Below are 25,470 nucleotides of genomic sequence, written 5' to 3' on the forward strand. Positions count from 1 at the left end.
TTCAGGCATGTCACTGGAATATGACATATGTACCTGCAGTTCCAAAAAACAATGTCTGCTTCCTACACTCACATTTCACTACAGTCTATATAATAAACATTGCAATATCTGTAAAACTTCAACTGGCAGAATTAACATGTAAAATGATTAAACTCAGATGTGTTATAACCGTTTTCCACCAAGTACTTACAAGATGTCAGAGACACAAGTACAGGGTCAGTATTCATAAAACATCTGTTCCTACCTTAAGCCAGTTTTTTAATTAAAGTACTTCACTTGTCATATTCTACATACGGCCTTATACTATCTGACATACTTTAATGGCATTGACTATATTGAATATACAATCTTATTTATACCATCTTATTTATACCAAGTATAATATACAAAGTCAAGAAATGACTTAAGAAATTTCATGAATACCACTTCAGGGCGGTCCAGGAAAGGCCATCAAAGTCAAGTATGTGGGATTTCAATAATACATTGCAATAAAACAAGAATGTAAATCATATGAAAACAATCACAGAAGATTTTTTCATTCAAATACTGAGTCTGCCATTACAGCTGACTATTCTTTTAAGCTGCAATCTCAAAGATTAACAGTTTGGACATTTTTTGTAGTTTTGTCTCAGAATCAGCTGATTTGGGTATCAATGCCTTAATAATATAGTCATATAAAATAACCCACAAAAGAACAGATCTCAATTGTTTGCAAAACTGCTGAAAAATTCATTTTTCTTAAAACGTTAGTAACACTTTTAGCTATAAAACATCAATTTTGAATGTAAATATAAACAAATGTGATCTGATCTCATATCACTGGTTTCCAGACATTTACACAAAAATTGGCTTTTTCCAACACAAAAAAATAAATAAATGTCAAAATGGTCAATCTGTGAGAGTGCAAGCTTTTAAATAGTTTCACACATTAACAGCCATTTTCACTTAATGTAAAGAGTGGTCCTGACTAAGCATATATTTTTTGTGGCTAAAAAGACTAGTGGTTACAAAGAAAATGTTATAAAAGGCCAGTTAAAAATAAAATATGGTTAAAAGTAGACAAATGCTCAACATTTTAAATGAATATACATCAAAAACATACACAAATACATACATCAAAAACATACACAAATACATACACAAATACATACATCAAAAACATACACAAATACATACACAAATACATACATCAAAAACATACACAAATACATACACAAATACATACATCAAAAACATACACAAATACATACACAAATACATACATCAAAAACATACACAAATACATACATAAAAAAAAAACGTACACAAATACACACACAAATACATACATCAAAAAACATACACAAATACATACACAAATACATACATCAAAAAACATACACAAATACATACACAAATACATACATCAAAAACATACACAAAAACATACACAAATACATACATCAAAAACATACACAAATGCATACACAAATACATACATCAAATACATACACAAATATATACACAAATACATACACAAATACATACACAAATAAGACCCAAATGTAAAAAAGGCAAAACATGGAACATTTTCAGACAATGAATCAAAATGCCTTCTTGTTCTAGTGTTTAGCAGTAAACAAGATTTCACATTGTTTTAATACGACACACTATATATCAACAAGGCCATGTGTATAATACAGCAAATAATTTCATACTCTAAAACAGTATTATAAACCATGTGAAAACTCTGATGTAACAAATCAATCAATGATACCCCTTAATACCATCGCTAAAGAAAAAGATATTCCATTAAAACAGGATTCGACAGACTGTGCCACAGAACGCCTTCGATATGACATTCTGATGTCAAAATACAATAACAGCTACCGTTAAGTAAAACAATTGGACGCTCTTATTCTATGTCAATATCCTCTGATCAATATGATCATACAGAACAGGGACAAGTGGATTTAGCTCTATTTCAGTCGTCAGAAAACCTCTTTCATTCAAAATACAATATTTTTTTGTAAAATAACAACATGCAATGCTTCATTTATCCTAATGTCTGATAATTGCTATGATTTTAGTTAAAATAGATCATGTTATGAGAATAGAATGAAAGTAGACATTTAAAAGTATCCTTAAGGACATCCATAAACTCTAAACATTAAGTTATAGAATGACAAACGATTGTCTCCAATAAAGCCCATCCTTGAAAGGCCGACATAGCATTCTATCCCCTTAATGCATACTTAAGCATGTTAAATAGAGATCAGATCTTCTCTTTAAAGATGAGAGTTGTGTTTGAACATTTACGACATTTTCCAATCCATTTCCCTGGCATTATCTAACAGCACAATTTCAAAGAAGTAATGTCAGTTACAAAGCATCACCATTTAAAACTGCCAGATCATGAATGTCATTAAACATGTATTGCAAAGACGATAAATCTCTTTATTTTTAACACAACAAATGCATTAAGAAATGAAATTTAAACCATCAAAATATCATGTTGGCTAGGAATTAATACAGTCAAAACTCGATGGCTTGCGGGATTGCTTACAGAATGTTATTTTTTTATTTGTTAAATGAAGTCTTATTTACCTCGTTTATTATTGGCTACGCTATTTCTGCAAGAGAAGAGAGGGGTATTTATTAACTGACATAGCTTATAAGGTATATCACAATGCATAGAAATTTATAGATGGATAACAATTAGAGACAGAACTTAAAGTGATGGCATGTTTATTCAAACTGTTAAACCATTTTAATTTGATAATAATTATAATACCAGTCAAGCAATTTTAATCAATTAGCGCCTTATGCTAAATGAAGCCAAGCAAACAAATCAAGGTGTAAGATTCTTAACTGAACCCGCGAAAAATGACATCGACCCAAGCAAACAAAACAAAGTGTGAAATTCTTGTTTGGGACCACGAAAATGACTTCGAGCGTGGAGAAATATCGACCCTCAAGATACCGAGCCATCCGATTGAATTTTATATAAGAGTAAATAAAAATTGGTCCTTTTAATCTGGTTCGAGCCAATGAGGATATCAAGCCATGAGATATCGAGCCAAAGAGTTTTGACTGTACATATTTTGTCACCATAACCAGTCAATATGTGTGATGTATAATTTTGTTAATAAAAAGGAATTTCAATAACTAAAAATGTATATTAAAACAAGAGTTCATGATCAAAAGTATAAACAATCCATAATAACAAAAAAAAAACACAAGTGATATAAAAAATCAATATCAAGATTAGGTCCCTTTGTACACAACAAATATCATGAGTAGAGTGAAAATACTAACAAATGTCTTCAGGTAAGAATTATTTGTATAAAAACAATCTTATAATAAAAGTTCACTGGCAATCAATTAAGCATTATGATAATGAAATCAAATACTTAGTAATGATAAAACTTTTGCACAAAACTATAATATTTATATGTAGGTAAACAAGAACCTCCTTGACTTCAACACTGGACTGAAACACTAAATTAAACCAATTCTACCAGTAACGACCATTAATTGATGAACTGATTACAAAAGCAAGTCAATTATTTTTTAATCTGAAGAGCATTTGAATGAAAGAATAAAGAAATCAAAGAAGTGTCACAACCATCACATTAACTTCCCGTGCTATACGTGAGCCATGCCAACACATTAACTTCCCGTGCTATACGGGAGCCATGCCAACACATTAACTTCCCATGCTATACGGGAGCCATGCCAACACATTAACTTCCCATGCTATACGGGAGCCATGCCTATCATCCGCCGCAGCTGCTCAAACACGAAGAATGTGACGATGGTGTGAGGGCCGATCCTCATCCAGTTTGGAATGAACCCCTTGTACAGTCCCAGGGGTCCCTCCGTCCGCAATGTTTTGCCCAGACAGTCAAATGCCGAGGAATATGGCTTGGTTACTTGGCCTGAAAAATTACTCGGTGATATTAGTCAAGAACCAATTACTTGTATTGAAATGAATCTTACCTTATCTACGAATTTTACCAAAAAATCACAGGAAACTGTTGCAAACACAAACAGACATAGCAGGCCGTTGATAGATAATAAAACTTAATCTGGACAATGCTTTATAGTCTTTGCATCTCAACATTTACAATACACACGTTTCCTAGTTTCTATAATTCAGCACTGAAATCTTATTATAAACTTTTACAACGCCTTTCTGTCAAATCCCCCGAGATATGTTTTTATATAAATTGACATTGACAATTCCCAGCAGCATAAAAACAAGTCAGATTCAGGGAAATATGGACTGATTCTATTCTCTGGATAAAAGGGTTAAGTATCTCATGCAAGAAAGTGAAATTGACTTTTAAGAGTCTTCTTGCAATGCCTGTCAGCATAAGGAAAAATAACACCTATATAATGTCAAACAATATAGGAAACAGTTAACTCCCTTAGTACAGCTGGATCAGATGGTAGAGCAGCAGTCTTGCAAGCAGGAATTCCGTCATGCATATCTGAGCCTTTGCTATATATTATAAGACATGCTTACACTGGTTCATAATACGTGTCTTGACGACATCCACGGGGGATGTAGTGACAGCAGTACAAAATCCAGCGATCATGGATGCTGTCACATGGAGGGGAATACCCTCAGACATGAGCTGGGCATTCAGGATCAGGTGTTTTGCATGGTCATACGCTGGAATCTGGAAAGGGGAAATACCTCAAGTGAGGGGTTGATATACAAGTATTTCATAAACATTTAGTTTTTACCTATCTATCAGTTTGTGTACAGAAGCAAGTGGAACAACCTAGTTATTCATTGGATACACATCACTCATAAAATGTTATCCAAATCATGTCAAGTGACTCCTTCATTCTATCAAGAATTCAGATATACATACACTAATCAATTAGTTATAATCCTTGTAACATATGCTGTAAGAAGTTAAACAAAAAACAAATTTAAATACACATTATACAATTGTTTAACATATGAATGACCCACCTGAGTAGCAGTGAGTATAGCAGCTCTCTTCACTGTGGGCCCCACCCCAACATACAGGGCTCGGACCCCACCCTCCCGCACTACCTCCCTGAATGCCCCGTATGTGGAAGGGTACCGCACCTCCTGACCAGGGCCCAGCTTTCCCTGAGCCTGCATACGAATCTTGATCAGGTCAGTGGGCGTAGCTATGGAGCTCCCTATGGCACCTGGATACAAGACGAGGGTTGTTTGAATAGGTTAATGTAATTATTAATCTTTTACTAAAAGTTTCCAGTCTGGATGCAAAATCTATCCTGATGTTACATGTAGATGCTAGCGACACAAAAGGTTAATACCTTTATGTTACCTGAAACAATAGCTGACACAACTAGAGCTATCACTGAAGGTGATTAATATCCCCGAACGCCGCCTCTCATTATGATTTATCATTGTATGAAGTTTTATGAAATTCCATCTAGTAGTTTTCAAGTTACTGTGCGGACAAAAGTTTGACAAAAAAAAAAAACACAGAAAAAGGCAATAACTCTGTAATTTGCTAAAATGTACACTGAACTCCTTCTCATTGTGCTGTACCATTGTATAAAGTTTTATTACACTCAATCTGGTAGTTTTCAAGTTATGCTCCAGACAAGAAATAAGTAACAAAGGGCAATAACTCTGTAATTGGCTGAAATAAAATTGCGGTTCCTGTACACTGCACTTCCTCTCATTATGATCTATCACTGTATGAAGTTTTATTAAAATCCATCCAATAATTTTCAAGTTATGCTCCGGACAAGAAAAAGTAACAAAGGGCAGTAACTCTGTAATTAGCTCAAATAGAATTGCGGTTCCTGTACATTGCACTCCCTCTCATTATGATCTATCACTGTATGAAGTTTTATTAAATTCCATCCAATAGTTTTCAAGTTATGCTTCGGACAAGAAAAAAGTAACAAAGGGCAGTAACTCTGTAATTGGCTGAAATATAATTGGGGTTCCTGTACACTGCACTTCCTCTCATTATGATCTATCACTGTATGAAGTTTTATTAAATTCCATCCAATAGTTTTCAAGTTATGCTCCGTAAAAGAAAAAGAAACAAAGGGCAGTAACTCTGTAATTGGCTGAAATAGAATTGCAGTTCCTGTCCACTACACTTCCTCTCATTATGATCTATCACTGTATGAAGTTTTATTAAATTCCATCCAATAGTTTTCAAGTTATGCTCCGGACAAGAAAAAAGTAACAAAGGGCAGTAACTATGCAATTACCTGAAATAGAATTGTGGTTCCTGTACATTGCACTTCCTCTCATTATGATCTATCACTGTATGAAGTTTTATTAAATTCCATCCAATAATTTTCAAGTTATGCTCCGGACAAGAAAAAGTAACAAAGGGCAGTAACTCTGTAATTAGCTGAAATAGAATTGCGGTTCCTGTACACTGCACTCCCTCTCATTATAATATATCACTGTATGAAGTTTTATTAAATTCCATCCAATAGTTCAAGTTATGCTCTGGACAAGAAAAAAGTAACAAAGGGCAGTAACTCTGTAACTGGCTGAAATAGAGTTATGTTTCTTGTGCACTGCACTATCTCTCATTGTGCTCTACCATTGTATGAAGTTTTAATAAATTCCATCTAGTAATTTGCAAGTTAATGTCTGGAAAAAAATGACAGCAAAAAATAAAAAAAACAAGAGCTGTCACAGTATGTGACGAATGCCCCCGAATGTGACATTGACCTACGAACAAGGCCAGTACATGAAAATTGATCTTGCCTTTATGTGTCAAATACATATGGCAAGTTATTTTAAATTTCCTCTGAACATAAAAAAATACCACCCATACTTGACAACCTACACTGTTATGTCCTTATATTCAGAATTCCCTTGTGAATAAACACTTAGTGTATCTTTCACCTTAGAGGTAGGGACATGGGTTTTGCACAGGACACGTCGTCTTCGTATGTGGAACACATGTGGCAAGTTATTTTAAAATCTGTCCTTACAAGGGAAAGTTACAGCCCGGACACGACAACCTATACCCTATGTCCTTGTATGCAGCACTCCATTGTGAATAAACACTAAGTGTGACCTTGACCTTTGAGGTAGGGACACGGGTCTTGCACGCGACACGTCGTCTTGGTATGTGAAACACATGTGGCAAGTTATTTTAAAATCTGTCCATACAAGGGAAAGTTACACCACGGACACGACAACCTATACTCTATGTCCTTATATGCAGCACTCCATTGTGAATAAACACTATGTGTGACCTTGACCTTTGAGGTAGGGACACCGGTCTTTCACGCGACACGTCGTCTTGGTATGTGGAACACATGTGGCAAGTTATTTTAAAATCTGTCCATACAAGAGAAAGTTACAGCCCGGACACGACAACCTATACTCTATGTCCTTATATGCAGCACTCCATTGTGAATAAACACTAAGTGTGACCTTGACCTTTGAGGTAGGGACACGGGTATTGCACGCGACACGTCATCTTGGTATATGGAACACATGTGGCAAGTTATTTTAAAATCTGTCCATACAAGGGAAAGTTACAGCCCGGACACGACAACCTATACTCTATGTCCTTATATGCAGCACTCCATTGTAAATAAACACAAGTGTGACCTTGACCTTTGAGGTAGGGACATGGGTCTTGCATGTGACACATCGTCTTGGTATGTGGAACACATGTGGCAAGTTATTTTTAAATCTGTCCATACAAGGGAAAGTAACAGCCCGGACACGACAACCTATACTCTATGCTTATATGCAGCACTCTATGGTGAATAAACACTAAGTGTGACCTTGACCTTTGAGGTAGGGACACGGGTCTTGCACGCGACACGTCATCTTGGTATATGGAACACATGTGGCAAGTTATTTTTAAATCTGTCCATACAAGAGAAAGTAACAGCCCGGACACGACAACCTATACTCTATGTCCTTATATGCAGCATTCCATTGTGAATAAACACTAAGTGTGACCTTGACCTTTGAGGTAGGGACACGGGTTTTGCACGCGACACGTCGTCTTGGTATGTGGAACACATGTGGCAAGTTATTTTTAAATCTGTCCATACAAGGGAAAGTAACAGCCCGGACACGACAACCTATACTCTATGCTTATATGCAGCACTCTATGGTGAATAAACACTAAGTGTGACCTTGACCTTTGAGGTAGGGACACGGGTTTTGCACGCGACACGTCGTCTTGGTATGTGGTACACATGTGGCAAGTTATTTTAAAATCTGTCCATACAAGAGAAAGTTACAGCCCGGACATGACAACCTATACTCTATGTCCTTATATGCAGCACTCCATTGTGAATAAACACTAAGTGTGACCTTGACCTTTGAGGTAGGGACATGGGTCTTGCACGCCACATGTCGTCTTGGTATGTGAAACACATGTGGCAAGTTATTTTAAAATCTGTCCATACAAGGGAAAGTTACAGAGCCGGACGGACGGACGGACGGACGGACGGTGCGATTTTAATATGCCCACTTTCGGGGGCATAATAAAGGGCAATAACTCAGTAATTAGCTAAAGTAGAGTTATGCTTCTTGAACACTGCACTTCCTCTCATTGTGCTTTACCATTGTATAAAGTTCCAATCAATTCCATCCAATACTTTTCAAGTTATACTCCGGACAAAAAAAAGTAACAAAGGGCAATTACTCAGTAATAGGCAAGAATAGAGTTATGGTTATTGTACACTGCACTTCCTCTCATAATGCTCTATCATTGTATGAAGTTTAATCCAATTTCATCCAGTAGTTTTTAAGTTATGCTCCGGACAAGGTAAATTGCAACAGACCGACCGACAAACGAAGGGATCGACTGACTGACCGACCGACCGACCGACCACAGGGTGATTCCAATATACCCCCTTCAAACTTCGTTTGTGGGGGGTATAAAAAGCAAACCATCTTATGCATGAATAGTTAAGTCACACAACACAAGCATGTTACTAGCTGGGGGGTTTTGGAAACAAAAACTGATGTTTCCCCACATGCTTGTTTTGATCTCTTCCACGACATTTGATGTTGGGAGATATGGAGAAGATTATGGGTGTTGTTTCGATGAGGTGACCTGTCCCTTTAATGTGGGTTGTGCACATGGCCTCGATGTGGTGAACATTTGACCCCAGTTTCATGATAGTCCTTCAAGGGGTTAAAGAGATACTGAGAAGACATGAGATCTATGACTTGAACCTTTGACCTTGACCTTGAGCAGGCCTGCCTTGAATGTATGTTCCGCACAATCTCATCTTAAAGGGGTTTTGAAGATACAGAGTGGTCATGAACATGTGACAGGACCACCAGACAGACAGTGCTCAAAACAATACATCTCCTCCTGCCTAGCATGGGGGGGGGACAAAATAAAGAAAATTGTCCAAAAAAAATGTAAGAATAAATTGCAACAATGCAATAATGATCCTATATGTATACTGAAGAAACTACACACCTGAGATTGCTCCAGAGCAGACTTTCTTCCAGAGTGGTGTGTGTGCAGGGTCTGTGGCCCCAAACATGCGTTTGAGGGGCTCATAGGCTCCCAGGCGTATTGTGCTGTACGACCCCTCACGCATCAGGGATGGAAACTAGCTGTAAGGGGAAGATTGGGTGATAAAATACTTTTTATAATTAAAATATACAGCCAAAGCCGAAGCAAAATGGACCAATGCCAACAATAAGACATGCGCAACATCAGCCACAAACATAAAACACCATTTTGCCTAAAATTGCAATTTAAGTTAACTCAAACAACAAATAAAAGCCAAAGCAGTGTAAAGCTTTTATCACATGACGCTGGTGTATTTTGTGTCGAACCATGCCACTGACAGTATGTATAAACGTCTAATAAGTTGATTTATGACAGCTGTCCTTTCAAAGTTTTAATACATTTATTTGGTTTAAAACTATAAACCCCAAATCCAGGAACTGGACCACCTGGTTTGGACTATAATACTTCTGAACAATATGAAACCCCCCACCCCTTATAGAGGCCGGCGACACCCTCATCACGGATGATTGTGGCACATCCTTTAATCCAGCCATCGTAGTAACGCCCCCTCATGTGGTCGAAGCCCTTCTGTTCAGCTAGCTCGCTCTCCAACTGCATACGAATCTTCACAACATCAATAGGGTTTGTTACTGGAAATCATGAAAGAACAGACATAGAACTGATAGCACATTATAATATATATATAAATGTATGTGTAGATTACTGAAAAAATACAAAATTACATGCATATGTCTGGCCAAGTGAGGAAATCTAAATAAAATTTTATTCTGTACATTGATAGGTATTTTGTTTCATTCATTTTAATACGAGACCTCACTTAACGTATTTTAGGTTGATAATTTTTGTATTTTTTTGCTGTTGAAATTTTGTAAATAATTTAATCCAATTGCCAGTAATTTGTGATGATGACATTGATTTAATTAGCATTAATTAATGGTATAATAACATCATGGCCATACAAAATAAAATACTATGGTACAAGAACGTAAAGTTTTACAAGGAAGAAAATAAAACATTATTTGTTTCTATTTCCATTACAAATTAACAAACTTTGATGAATTCACAAGTACTTAAGCTGATTATGTGATCATGAGATTATCAAATTTTGTTAATAATGGCCACCTACAGTTTGTATTTCTTATTTCCGTACCTATTCTATCTGAAGATTATGAGATGAAGGTATCAGTTTACAAAAAGCAATTCTAAATATATTTTCAGTAATACAACTCAAGTATTTTTCTTGATCTAAATAATATTTGAAAAGTGAGTCTTAACAATGCTGAGGTACCCAGTAAGTTATTTACTTGTGTACACCACGCATATGAGTAATTATTCTCAGTTTGATTGGCATTGTAACGATTGCACAAGGGAGTATCACATGATCGCTATAGTACATTGGCCGAATAAGATGGCGAATAATTAGCCAGCTTCAACATATAATTTCGGCATTAACGGATGGTGAATATTAAGATAGGATCTTCAGAATAGGCACAGAGTACCCGCATTGTAACACAGTTTACTCACGTATTTTTTTGTTTTTCAAGGGTTTGCTTAGTTTAAGCCTGAAACTCGATACAGATTTTATTTCTGTGCGTACATTGTCCGTATAAGTCTGAATTCCGTGTGATTTAACCCAAAAAGCAGGTATATGAAAAAAATGTCTACAAAATATTGATTAAATTTGCAAATGTATACTTCGTTGTAATTTTCAAGTGATAGTTCCGAGTTTAACAAAAGTTCTGGACAATTTTCAAAGCGAGTACAATGTCCGTACAAAATATTTACGAGTGCATTGTCCGAACGATTTCATGTTTATGGCATTTCTCATCAATACTTATATACTGTTCCCTTATTTCTAGATTATGCTGCACCATAAGTTTGTCCATACTTAAACCCTTTTCCGACAAGTTCTCAAATAATTCGGATAAAGATTTCATGTAATAAATACATGTACTATTTCATTTGTTTATATTTACACCTCAACTTCCATTCCTTAAATGAACTTCATTTCGGCAATTGAGTTCATCAATCGATGAACGCAACATCTTCAGATATGTTCGGATCGCAACTCATTGCATAACAATAAACATGAAAAATATTTATCTTGTTATTGTTTGTATTGTGTCAGAAGGTCCCGTAAAACATAAATCAACATTTTAGGAAGTGTTAGTTTTTTAAATTTTACATGTGTAGTTGCCATAACTGTTTGATTTTTATGTTTAAAAGTGATTTCAAGTGGTTGATCTTTTCCCGCGATATTGTGACGTCATTAAAAAATGCTTCCAGGTCGTTCTATTTACAGAATGGGTAGGAATGGGTTACTGAAAGTTTTTTTTTAAATGAAATTAAGTTTTTTTAACAATTCTTGAATGAAATAATGAAGTATTGGTGTAAATATAAGTAATGAATTGCGGACTTGATGTCATTATCGGGGATATGAACCCAATTGGGCTGGTCAAAGTACGCGTGGTGTCCTTCGGACTCCACACACTTTGACCAGCCCAATTGCGTTCATACCCCGATAATGACATCAAGCCCGCAATTCATTCCTTAAATTATAAAGTTCCTTCAATGTGTATTTTAATATAAATATTCCCTTTAAACCCCTTTACCTCTTGAACCAATTTTTAATGTGCAAAGTTAATGGAGTACAATTTTTCTATGATATTACATGTAATATGTATTGTATGTGGTATACTATACATACAGTAAAAATATAGTACAACACATACCCTATATTCGATTCTTATTCTAGAAATCTAGTAATTTTAGTTTATTACTATATTATACCTGTTTTCCAGCAAGCAAAGCTCAATGGGTCCCATCTGGGCTGAATCTGGGCAAAAAGCCCATATGGGGCCATATAGGACCCATATGGTTAAGAATGCCCAGATGGGACCCAGATGGGACCCACATAGCTGCTCATCTATATTAATTAGATACACACAGATTATTGTTATATTAAAATATGTAAACATTGATACTATGTGAAAAAAGTTCATTATTTCATGCATCCGCTTCATATCTTTTGCCATGATATGTCCCAGATAGGTCCAATATACTCGGCATAATCATCATAGTAGGGCAGTGTTCGATGGTAAGGCACGATTCTGTGGCGATGATACATTAATACACCAAGAAACAGATATTTTTCCTAAATTTTATTTTTTATTTTTTTATATATAGAATATACAAAGTTATACTCCAGTTGTGGATCATTGGTTTTTCGCAGAATTATTTCAAATGAATGCAAGCAATTTGCATTTTCTCTACCATGAAAAACATTTAGTCTTTAAGTAACGAACCTTTCAATATGAAGCATAATTACTTGTTATATACCTAATCTTTATTATTTACATGTTCGATGCCTAATGTTTAATTATTATTTCTTTCAGGTCACATAAATGGTTACCAGTAGTTTGTGACCAAAAAGATGAAAGCAAATCTTTTAGTTATGAAAAAAATATAATATATAAACATAACGAACCTTACATACAAAATTTAATATATTTGTTGTAAATATATTTCTCATGTGATATCAAGGAGCATAACAAAAATACTAAGATATTTAATTTCTGATTTATTTTTACGAAATAAACATTTAATTTATCATAATTCTAATAATATTCTCAAGTATTACGTAATTAGATTCTTCATGTTTCTATACAAAATGACATATATTTCCAACAATTAAAATTCATCCTGTTCTAAAAAAAATTAATAAGACTACTATTTGATGGAAATTCAGTACATATATTGTATATCTAATATGAAATTAGATCATACATTTCATGAAATGGTGTCGGTTTACCTTAACAGTACTCTTTTTTATTTTTGCATCAGATATCAGACTGCATTACCTCATACAACTGATACATTAACAAATAAGGCTTACATAAAGATGTGGTTTTGATATGCTTCAATAGCCTCATTCCAAATAAACACAAATATTGTGTGAAATCCTTTCATATACTAAATATATATATAAATTCTGTGTTGCAAACATTTTGTGCCAAGAATATAATTTTTAAATGTTCAATATTTTCATAATTTCGCACTGCTTCTTAAAAGTTAATAGACGCATTAAGCCATGAGTTTTTTCCCAAAATATTTTACCAACGTTATGTTATGGATATATATAAATAGATCTTCAATTCAATGCACATTCTGATCTATGATCATACTGATATGCACTGATCTACAGTCGTTCAAACTAGATGAATGTCAATGGTGTCAATGTAACTAACCTTACAATTTTAAACAAGACACCAATGCGCCAACGCCGCATTAAAGCCAGATTTTTTATTTGACAATGCAATTTTGCAAACCTGGGATTTGAGGTAGTGACCTAATATTTTTAACCAAAAATACCCCTATTTATATTTATCGGAGATATTGTTTATACAAATAACCTGATCAACAGAAACTATTCCATTTGTGTGAGGAAAAATTAACATTTTATAAATACATCAGCTTTTCCAATAAGATCTGTCCCAGAGACCTAGTTTTTGACCCTGGATGACACACTTTATCATTTAAGATTTCATTTTTTAATGACCCTGTGACCTAGATTTTGACCGGGGATGACCCATATTAAAGAACTTTCAATATATTGTGCAGACAAATATTCTGACCAAGTTTCATAAAAATTTGACAAAAATTGTTGAATTCATGACGTGGAAAGATTTTCCTAAGATTTGACCTAGTAACCTAGAATTTGACCCGGGATGACCGACATAAAAAATGAGCACGATATTATGCAGACAAATCTTCTGACCAAGTTTCATCAAGATATGAAAATAAATGTTGAATTTATGACGTGGAAATATTTTTCCTAAGATTTGAGCTAGTGACCTAGATTTTGACCCGGGTTGACCCATATTAAAAAATATGCAAGATATAATGCAGACAAGCATTCTGACCATGTTTAATCAAGATTTGATAAAGGTGTTGAATTTATTACCGTGAAATATTTCTTCTAAAGATTTGACCTAGTTTTTGAATGCCGACAAATAGTCTGACCAAGTTTGATAACCATTGGATAAAAACCTTTGATTTTATTACATAAAATGAAAACTTTAACGCAGAATTGTTAACGCCCGCCCGTCCGCCCGCCAAACTGCCCGTCCGCCCGCTTTTCGCCATTCTATAACCCGTAATTTTTCGATGAAAAATCTTGCTAAAAAGCACTTCTGATGAGTTGTTGTTAAAAATACTCTGGCATACTATCCATATGACATGTGGCAGGAGGAACACATCGCATTCGGGTAAATTTTAGGCAGTCAGTATTTTAATGTTTAAAAATTTCAAGCACACCGCTTTATTGAGAATAAATGTGTAATGACCAGTCAATTGTAACCAGGGTCCCCCCAGGTCCTGGGGAATAGCGGGGACTTTGACTTTTCAGTCCTGCCAACCCCCTGTAAAATGCACGCCCTGAAATGTCAAACTAATGGTAAAATCCCTGCCAAAAGCCCCCGATCCCCAGAGGCATCCGATGTTAGGCCCATTCCCACCATATTCGGCATGAAAACAAAACCACGGCTGTCACTCTGCACTGCGGGGCCACCTGGTAGGCAAAAACATGTTCCATTTCTCCCGCTATCCCCAGAATACCCCTGGACTGGAAGGGAAGGGGCTGTGGTTACAAATGACTGGTGCATAACGTTATTGCTTTAGGAATGGGGAATTAATTTATTGAACGTCACCTGCAATGGAATGTACCTTTAATTCCTTTAATTCAAAATTCTTCATACAAATATGTCTTGACTGATATAGGCGCATGTACAATACTAGGTATACCTTTGACTGTATGATAGTCTTCGATACAGTACTAATAAAAGGATTCTGTCCGACAGTAGCTACAATAATGAGCGATACTTTTTATTATTTTGACATTTTTTATGTATTTCTTCACGAACAATCGACACATGTATATATTTTATGATATCTGAACATCTTATTTTGGCATTATGACATAAATAAATATGTGTTTATTAGTAGGCAATAATATTTTCGTAGAAATTTAAATTTATAACGGAGATTATTTCAAAAGTGTGGCCGCAAGGATTCTCTGCGCAAGGGCCGATCGCAACTTTTTGCTGAGATGGTGGACATCACGAGTCTGCCATAGTTAAACAAAATCGTCAAAACACCAGCTGACAGCCATTTAGGTGGACAAAATGGACATTACGGACCATGGACATTACGGACCAGACATAACAGACCATATTTAGGGACATTACGGACCATGATTTATAATATTATTAGCATTATTTTTTTCACCACATCGTCTTCATCATTTAATATATACTTGTATATGTCTGTTAATTTTGCTATGACACCTGCCAATTGTTCCAACTTACTGTGAAAAATTCCCGTAAAATTCAAATAGATCAATGGTTAGAATGTGACCGTTGATAATTCCTATGAAATTCCTTTAGGTGTTAAAGACCAAAGTGCACCCACGGTATATAAGTCTATAACAAATATGACAATCCACAGTTTATTTCAGAAATCGCTAACCTATAAGAATATATAAATATTCACATCACAAATATGGGATGTTAAAAAGTTAAAACAAACTGTGAGTAGAAGTATAGGTCATGGTCCGTAATGTCCCGAAATGTGGTACATTGTAAAGTTAAAACAAACTGTGAGGTAAATCATAAATCATTGTCCGCATATATTGTACAGTATGTTATTAAGTTAAAACAAACAGTAAAATTATATATCATGGTCCGTAATGTCCCTAAATATGGTCCGTTATGTCCCCAAATCTGGTCCGTTATATCTGGTCCGTAATGTCAATGGTCCGTAATGTCCGTGACCCAGGTGGACTATGTCTGACAGCTACGGAATTACGCATGTACATCATACATGTACATGTAGTAACAATTAATCAAAGAATCTTACCCGCTGCCGCGCACATGCACGAAGTCCCTGCGAGGAGGAAACGCAACAACTCCTCGTTCTTGATGGTCGACATGCCCCCAAACTTTCAGGAACTGCCTTACCCCTCTCGACATTCACAACATGTATGCTAAGCGTCACGCACGAGTTACCTTTCTGACATGTATATGTATGGTAGCCGGTTTGCGCCATAGCTGTTTATCACTACTAACAGTTTCAGTTATTGGCCGATTGTTCGGAACTTTGTTAACAACGTGATTAACGACATGGTTGTGTATTAACATGAAGTATTTGATGATGTGCTCACATATCCTAATATAAAATGTATACAGCTAAAACAGTTGTCTCCGCAGTATATTCTTGTAAGAACGATTTAAAAGTTAATTATAACAACAATGACATAAATGCTGCATTTTTAATGTATTAACCATTGTATTTGTATACTGTACTCATGGGCTTATGCCTACTGTATATGTTTTTCCACAATATATAAGATAACATAAATGATTTAGATAATATAACAAAGTTCTGAACATTCAGCCCATTAAACAATAATTAATGTTTAACTAATTAATTGATTAATTTAAGGGGGCGTAACCTTTTTGACCTGCGTTCCTGCCTCCGAACCGAATGTATTTGATAGTGTTGGCAAGGGTGTCTGGTGGTACTCCCCACAATTTTTTTTTAAACAATTTCTAGTCCGAAATGGTTCATTATGGGGGTATTTTAGTTGATATTTATGCACCCGGCATATTAATATCGCACCGTCCGTCCGTGTGTCCGGGCTGTGACTTTCTCTTAGTATGGACAGATTTTAGAATAACTTACCAGATGTATTTGACATACTAAGATGACGTGTCGCGTGCAAGACCCGTGTCCCTATACCTCTTAGGTCAAGATCACACTTGGTGCATATAAGAACATAGAGTATAGGTGGTCGTGTCCGGGATGTAACTTTCTCATTGATGGACAGATTTAAGAATAACTTGCCACACGTGTTTAAAATACCAAGACGATGTGTCGCGTGCACGACGGTGTTCCTACCTTTAAGTTCAAGGTCACACTTAGTGTTTGAATACTATGGAATGCTGCATATTTGGACATAGAGTATAGGTGGTTGTGTCCGGACTATAACTTTCTTATGTATGGACACATTTTAAAATAAGGCTATCCACAAGTGTTTGACATACCAAGACGACGCGTCGCGTGCAAGACCAGTGTCCCTACTTTTAAGGTCATAGTCACACTTAGTGTTAGTTCACTATGAAATGTTGCATATAAGAACATATAGAGTATAGTTGGTCGTGTCGTGGCCGTTACTTTCTCTTGTATTTTAAAATTTCTTACCACATGACCATATGTATCTCCCTGGTTTAGTTGGCATAAGAAAAACAACAACACTGACACATTACAGTGACCATGCATGAGTCCCATGTGGTATTTCACAACATCAATGAGAGATAATTAGTGTTTATTATATATTCCATTTGTTCATAAACATTCCTTGCTTTATCCACACATTTCATTGCTATTGTCATAGCGTTTGTATGTTCTGACATTGTTCAAAGGTCAATGTCACATTCGGGGGCATTCGTCACATACTCCGACAGGTCTTGTTTCAGCTATATTAACTGGGGGGGGGGGGGGGGGGGGGGGGGTCGCTAGTGAATGCATTATTGTTTTAATATCAATTGTTTCATTGGTATACTTATGAATGACTGCATAATTGATTTATTAGTTGAGTGGCTGAATAAACAAATGAAAGAATGCATTTACAATTTAAAAGTTGATGAGGCAATGAATAAACAAATAATTGATTGTATGGATGAATGAATAAATTGGTGATTGATTATTTCATTGATTGATTGTCAAAGTCATATGTCATTATGCCATATGTGTAAAGGTATAAGATTTTGTCAATGATTTAAGGAACTAGGAAATCGCCGAACCCAAATAAGCCCCAAAACGACACTTTGAAAGGGCCACCTGAACTGATAATAACCGATTTCGTTGTTGAGTGTCGACGAATCTCGGATGAACTAAACATTTAAATCGATTCAAATCGGTTTCCAAAATCGTTCAATTGAGCAGCGCCGTATTTTAAATATGTTCACTGAAATAGTAATAAATAAATAAATAAATAAATAATCGAATGATTAATTAAGTAATTGATTGATTGGTTGGTTGGTTGGTTGGTTGGTTGGTTGGTTGGTTGGTTGGTTGGTTGGTTGGTTGGTTGGTTGGTTGGTTGGTTGGTTGGTTGGTTGGTTGGTTGGTTGGTTGATTGATTAATTTATGATCGATCGATCGATCAATTGACTGATCGATCGATCAATCAATCGATCGATCGATCGATTGATTGATTGGTTAATTGATTGATTGATTGATTGATTGATTACTTTTTTAAATGATGATTTGATTGATTAATAAATTGAATGATGAATTTAAAATGAAATTATTAATTGGTTGGTGCATTGACTTCAAATTAAATAATTTATTTCTTAATAGTCATTTCAATAGACTCCTGGAAATTTATACAGCAGTAACATTTCACCGTAGTTCGTGATGTACACGAAAAATAACTCGTAAGTCAGCTGCATAACGTACCTGTGCAGCATTTACCTCCCGTAGACATCGCTGGTGACACTCGCTCAGGTGTGAACAACTTCAAAGTGAACCGCCAGTGCGTAACATATGACGCCGTAAACAGTGGGAGGACAATGGAATAGCCGTGGTATTGAACACAAGTATCGAGGCCATTTTCGGTTTGAGAGTAGACGGTATCGATTGCAGAATGTTGAATCATGAAATAGCTCGGGAATAAGTGATTTCAATTTACTCGTTTGTGTAGTAAAACGGAATTAAGAACTGGAGAAATACAAAATATATATTTTTTGGTCATTACAATTTATTGTTTAATTAAAATGGATTAAACTATTTATAAGAGTGAACACAATTTACGAATCTTACCTTTAGCTTTGTTTGAACAGTGTAACAGTGTTAAAAGATGTTTTCAAAGAGTAATTGGATTTAACATTTAGAATTATAATCGTGATGTATCCGTGTGATTACCAGTAGATGTGCAAATTCAGTATGGATGTTTGTCAGTGTGTTACAGCGCTGTGCGTGCTGGTATACAGCCTGTGTGTGGGGCTGGTGGCCAGTATAAATGTACATGTAGACCTGAGGGGTTACCAGGGGCCGGGTCCCTGGTCCGTGTTCAATGTCGCCCTTGGACACAACTGGTCATACTATATTGATCAGTCCAAGTGGACTAGATCGCTGGACAATATCATTTCATTAGACTCCAGCTCAGGAATGATTTACATCAAAGACTCAGATGTATGCTCACATATTTCACAGGATCATATTGAAATCCAAGTTTTAGCAAGGCAACATTTTCATTTGAACAATTTATCAGCAAATTCCACATTGACGTCATTGACAATCCATTTTCATAACCTGCCATGCAGTGTTCGTCCTGCACATAGAAAGACATTGTTCTCAACGTTAGAAAGGCCTTCCCTGCGTATTGTGATATTTAGTGACGTGTTCACCCACTCATATCTTCTGTATTGCCTTGAAAAGGATGTTGTGTTGCTGTCCCTAATTCCTTACATTCCCATTGCACTTCAAAGCCAAATATGTGATCTTGAAATCCAAAGAACTTTAAACAATTCTGGAGCAAAGTATTTTATCAACTCAAGTTCCTATGAAATCATCACTGGGAATGCACAGTGTCAGTTTAAAGCTGAATTACAAATACCTATAACTTTGAAACTCTGTGGTGAAAATGGTTCCAGCAAAATTACTGTCCAAGTGTTAATTTATCCATCTTCAACTAGAAGTTCAGAGTTCACAGTTGTTGGCTCAAACAATGTTAAATCAAGATTGAAAAGGGGTATCACCTCCACTAAACCTGAATTTTCACAGACAACCTACACAGCGGACATTGCAGAAAACTTGCCATCAGGAACTTCAGTGATTTTAATCACTGCCACTGACAGTGACTTTGGAGAAGATGGGAAACTCACATACAGTCTCACATCAATCCTAGACACGCGCAGCAATGACATGTTCACGATCGACCCTATCTCTGGCAAGGTGACCACCACAGTTCAGTTGGATCGAGAGGTCATTCCTCGCCATGTGTTCATTGTCGCTGCAACAGATAGTAGTTTTTGGCAACTCTCAGCAACCGCTTCACTAACTATAAATGTGAACGATGAAAACGACCATGTGCCAACATTCGATGAAGAAGTGTACAGAGTAAGTAAGATGGAGAACCTTCCTACCAACAGTGTGATCTACACTGTACGTGCCACTGACGGAGACATTGACCAGAATGCAGACATCCGTTACAGCATCATCTCTCCTCCTAACTCAGCCATGTTCAAGATTGACCCGGTCAGTGGCAGTATCTCCACACTTCAGGTACTCAACAGAGAGGTGCAGGCTCGGTATACCCTGGTGGTACAGGCCATCGACCAGGCCCCATTTGGGAAGCAAAAGTCATCCACAGCCACCATTGAAATAACAGTTGAAGATGAGAATGACAGTACTCCTCAGTTTGATCAAAGTACATACACACTAAATCTGACAGAGAATCTAGATGTGTCAGGTCGGCCAGTGATTGCTCGTGTGTCAGCCACCGACGCTGATGAAGGTCTCAACAAGGAGATCATCTACTCCATCACAACGGGAAACACAAACAACACTTTCTCCATCGACTCTGCGACTGGGGAAATCTCCGTCCAGCAGCCTCTTGATTATGAAAAGACTAGAGACTTCAAACTGCGAGTAAAGGCCTCAGACAAAGGCCAGTCACCCAAGCATAACAGTACTACAGTTTGGATTCAGATTATTGATCTGAATGACAACACCCCATACTTCCAGAGTGACCTGTACAAAGGTGCTGTGTTAGAGTCTTCAACAATCGGCACTAGCGTATTGACAGTCCATGCCTTAGATTTAGACTCTGGAGTGAACGCCATCCTGAAATACTCCCTTGTTAATGAACTAAATTCTTCATTCTCAATAAACGCCAATACAGGTGAAATATCTGTCCGGGCTACAATTGACCGGGAAATGCAGAGCACATTCTTGTTTGCCGTACAAGTCAGGGACAGTGGTCAGCCACAATTATCGAGTACTGCCTCTGTGGAGATCACCATCACAGACCTGAACGACAACAGTCCTGTGTTTGTAAAGAAAGTCTACAACCTGACACTTTCAGAGGACACTCAACAGTACAAGCAAGTGTTGACGGTGGAGGCCAACGATGCTGATGCTGACCTGAACGCTGCCATTACTTATGAAATCACCAGTGGGAATGGAGATGGGACTTTCTCTGTTAACCCACAGAGTGGTGTCATTACCCTACAGAGGACGTTAGACTACAAGATAACTCCAAAGTACATTCTTACAATCAGTGCCAAAGATGTTGATAACAGGCTTGATACAGCAGAGGTCTATATCTACATAACTGACATCAATAAGCACACCCCACAATTTAGCAAGAGCACATATAGCTTTGATGTTGCAGAGGGGGAAATAATCGGAACAAGTGTTGGTAGAGTCTCAGCCACTGATGAAGATATTGGTGAAAATGGAAGAGTAACATATGAAATCCTTGGACAGATTAAAGAATTTTCAATCAATGCTGACACTGGAGAAATTTACTCAAGGGAAGTGCTGGACCGAGAATTACAGGCAGCCTACTCCTTTGATGTGAGGGCCAGTGACCATGGCAAACCAGTGAAATCTGAGGTAGCAGGAGTGTTTATAGAGGTGACAGATATCAATGACAATGCACCGATGTTTTCAAAGGATATATATGAGGCTCGAGTCAGTGAGGCGGCATTTGACGGCACATTGGTGACCAGTGTGTCTGCAACAGACATTGATGCGAATGTGAATGCCAAGATCAGCTACAGATTCCTTCAGACTCTGGAAGGGATAACTGACTTTGAGATTGACGCTGCAAGTGGTGATATACGTGTTGCTAAAGAAAATAAGATAGACAGAGAAAGACAGAGCAACTATACATTGACTGTGTTAGCAGTAGATGGCAATATTAATGCATTGACAGGATCAGCCACAGTTAAAATAGAAATAGAAGACATCAATGACAATGCCCCTGCCTTTGCTCAGCCAGAAATCAATGTAATGGTGCCAGAAAATACCAAGATAGGTTCAACAATTGCTGTTATATCTGCCGTAGATCCAGATGAGGGGGCTAATGCACTTATAACCTATTCAATGGACAGTGGATATAATGCTGACCTGTTTGTCCTCAATCAAAACAAGCCAACAGACCCGGCCAGTATCATTAACCGCATTGACCTAGACTTTGAATCTGAGAACAAGGCTTACTACATCCGCCTCAAAGCAGCCTCTGGCCATCTCGTAACATCAACAATGGTGAAAGTTCTTGTCCAGGATGTCAATGATAACATCCCTGTTCTGAGAGACTTCACTATAATCTTCAACAACTATGTGGACCACTTCCCGACCGGGCCAATCGGGAGGGTACCAGCCTTTGATCCAGACGTGTCAGACCAGGACAAGCTCAACTACACATTCACAATGGGAAACGAGGCTGGTTACCTCATATTGAACCAGACGTCAGGGGAGATCACCCTCGACTCAAGGCTCAACTCAGACGTGCCCAGGAATGGAACATTCCAAGTCAGAGTCTCAGGTAAGTTGTTAATGCATGTCTAGAAAACTACCGGTAAACAGATTTGTATCAAACAGCTGACTGTCTGTGCCATTAAATGATCCAAATTCTACAAGTAAAATCCGCCTGATAAGGGCCTTCTTTGACTGACTAAGTTGGCCTTAACAGTGCTCTAAGTAATGGTTAAATGCTATTAGTGTTTTTACCAAAAGGAATGGTATTTTGATTTACAAAGAACCCTTTAACCAGCATAGTGTTCAAGATTATATTTTGTTTACTTTCCCATTCCATTGGACAAAATTTCATTCTGGCCACCAACCTTAATTCTAAACAGAATCAGTTGTAGTTTGTGTGAGGAGAAATGATATATCTTGTGTAAATACAGTTAAATTGTTTATGTTATAGCTGTATATTGTGTCTGCTGAAAGTATCAAGATATCTGTTTATCACTGTTTGTATTTCTCTGATAGGGGTCTTTGATATAGGTACAAGATATCTTGTTGAAATATTGACATAGGAGATTCACGACTAATAATACTTGTGAAAACGAGATAATGGTGGGGTGATTAAGCAAAGAATCTTAAATCTTTGTGCAACTTTCAAATTAATATCAATCGTCAGACATCTGATCTGTTTAGTTAATAAATTGATTAGATAAAGACAAAATGGAAGTATTATGAAAGAATATGATTCTTTTTGAATATTGGCATACATTAAAAGTGATGGGCACATTTATGACAGCATTTATTATCGAATATCAAAGTATTTTCTTTAACTGGAGAGATGGGTATATATCTACAGAACACTGGGTCAGCTGAGCTGTAATTATGATGTCACTAACTTTTGAAGGGTTGTTTCTATATGTCCACTTTCTATAAAGGAAGTGTCATGTATAACAGACCTAAAGGCTTGATTATATATCAGATAACTTTTAATTTATTTTCATCATTCACATTGTATGGGTAGAGCATCAAAAGAAAAATGTCACCATGAACAATTATATTACTTTAGTTTAAACATTTTCAAAAATATGTGGCTAACAAGGACTGATGTTGTTTTGGCAACATTAACCCTTGATCATAAAAATACACATATATATGAAATATTCACACAGCAAATCACCATTAGAATGTCGCACTTACGGCATTGACAATAAAGGTGTATTTAAATGAATAAATAATACATAGTTCCATACTGACCAATCATTCAGACAAAAGCCCCTAAGCTGTTTGAAGTGTACCATATGTTGATCTGGCCATTAGAACAATCACTGGAATTCTGGCCATGTTTACACCTTTAATTATTGAACTTTCACCATTTGTCACCATTCATTTTTCAAGTGACATGATCTTTAACTTGGCTAATCCCTTGTTTAGACAGACATAAGGTTAACTTTAGGTGTACTTTGGTATGTTTGCTTGCCTTGAATTTCAATGGTAAGATTTGCTGTGATAATATATAAATAAATAAAAAAAATATTTCTTCTGGTCTTTGGAAAGTAAAGCAGTCCTTTATATGGGTGATTAGCTTCAAGTAAATAGTTTTATTTCATGTTTGAACATAAATTGATCCTTTCAAATAATTTTGATGAATAAAAGTTACTTTTCTATACTTTAATTAATTTTTGGTAATTAAATCAATTATTTTTAATGATATTCATTATTCCACCAAATTGCAGTCAGAACAATGTTATTTGATGGAAATTGAAATTTATTGTCTTTGTTAAAACTATCCATTATGCTGTTACCGTATTATATCATGTATAGGACGCTAGCATAGATAGGACGCAGGCAAAAAAATAGTTGAGAAAACGGGTAAAACCCCTTAATATATAAGATAGGACGCAGCGGAAAAATGTTAAAATCGGAGCCGAAAAATTGAGGTTGGTAAAGTATTTATAACATATATTGAAGTAAAAAACAAACAAAAAATTGTATATTAGGCATATTTCGATAACTGTCTTGTGTATTTCGATAATTATCGTCGTATTTTGGTAATTTAGCGTACATAACAAAGATATATGTCTTGACATTTTGAGAACATTCACGCATATTATAAGACTTGTACAAATGCCGTAATAGTCCCGACTGAGAGTCAACCGTTGCAACCGTTGCAATAGTCCCGACATGCCTTCTGAATGACAGTCAACCGTTGCAATCGCAACAAAACTGTATTGTCAAAACTGAGGATTGTTTTGATAAGGCTTGTCGCTGCGCGGATTAAAGCATGTAGGCATAATTAATGCGTGTCGGTAATTAGTCTTGCCAGCGGAAGGCACGTCAGGTAAAGTGCGAACAAACAACCATTTTTCTAATGACAGACAGCGGGTGTTTTTCACACCTTCGCACATTTGAAAAGATTTGATATTGACAATTATGCTAC

General features: G+C 36.4%; 2 protein-coding genes across 3 annotated transcripts in view; one reads left to right on the forward strand and one right to left on the reverse strand.

The window, feature by feature from the left end:
- Positions 1-1,486: 1,486 nt before the first annotated feature.
- Positions 1,487-16,541, reverse strand: LOC128218005 (mitochondrial substrate carrier family protein ucpB-like). 2 transcript variants are annotated; one of them, XM_052925497.1, is made up of 6 exons: positions 16,410-16,541; positions 9,964-10,123; positions 9,435-9,574; positions 4,970-5,175; positions 4,511-4,667; positions 1,487-3,920 (listed from the first exon to the last, which is right to left on the reverse strand). In XM_052925497.1, the coding sequence occupies exons 3-6, from the start codon at positions 9,556-9,558 to the stop codon at positions 3,739-3,741; spliced, it is 669 nt and encodes a 222-aa protein (XP_052781457.1). In that variant the 5' UTR covers positions 9,559-9,574; positions 9,964-10,123; positions 16,410-16,541; the 3' UTR covers positions 1,487-3,738. The 2 variants fall into 2 exon arrangements, with proteins under 2 accessions (XP_052781457.1, XP_052781458.1); XM_052925498.1 differs by lacking the exons at positions 9,964-10,123; positions 16,410-16,541 and having other exon boundaries at positions 9,435-9,776.
- Positions 16,542-19,136: 2,595 nt separating this feature from the next.
- LOC128217070 (cadherin EGF LAG seven-pass G-type receptor 1-like) overlaps positions 19,137-25,470 on the forward strand; it is a 37,916-nt gene continuing 31,582 nt past the window's right edge. The window contains exon 1 of the mRNA XM_052923925.1: positions 19,137-23,109. Coding sequence (XP_052779885.1) covers positions 19,485-23,109 — 3,625 coding nt within the window. The 5' untranslated portion in view covers positions 19,137-19,484. The remainder of the gene's footprint in view (positions 23,110-25,470) is intronic.

Source organism: Mya arenaria, chromosome 14, assembly GCF_026914265.1.
Source record: "Mya arenaria isolate MELC-2E11 chromosome 14, ASM2691426v1".
NCBI lineage: Eukaryota > Metazoa > Mollusca > Bivalvia > Myida > Myidae > Mya > Mya arenaria.

Excerpts from the sequence above, each read along its gene's own strand:
- LOC128218005 (XM_052925497.1), bottom strand. The coding sequence starts at position 9,558 with ATGCGTGAGGGGTCGTACAGCACAATACGCCTGGGAGCCTATGAGCCC. Across the intron at positions 5,176-9,434 it reads CTGCTCTGGAGCAATCTCAG|GTGCCATAGGGAGCTCCATA; the intron begins GTGTGTAGTTTC and ends TCTTGTATCCAG. Across the intron at positions 4,668-4,969 it reads CTATACTCACTGCTACTCAG|ATTCCAGCGTATGACCATGC; the intron begins GTGGGTCATTCA and ends TCCCCTTTCCAG.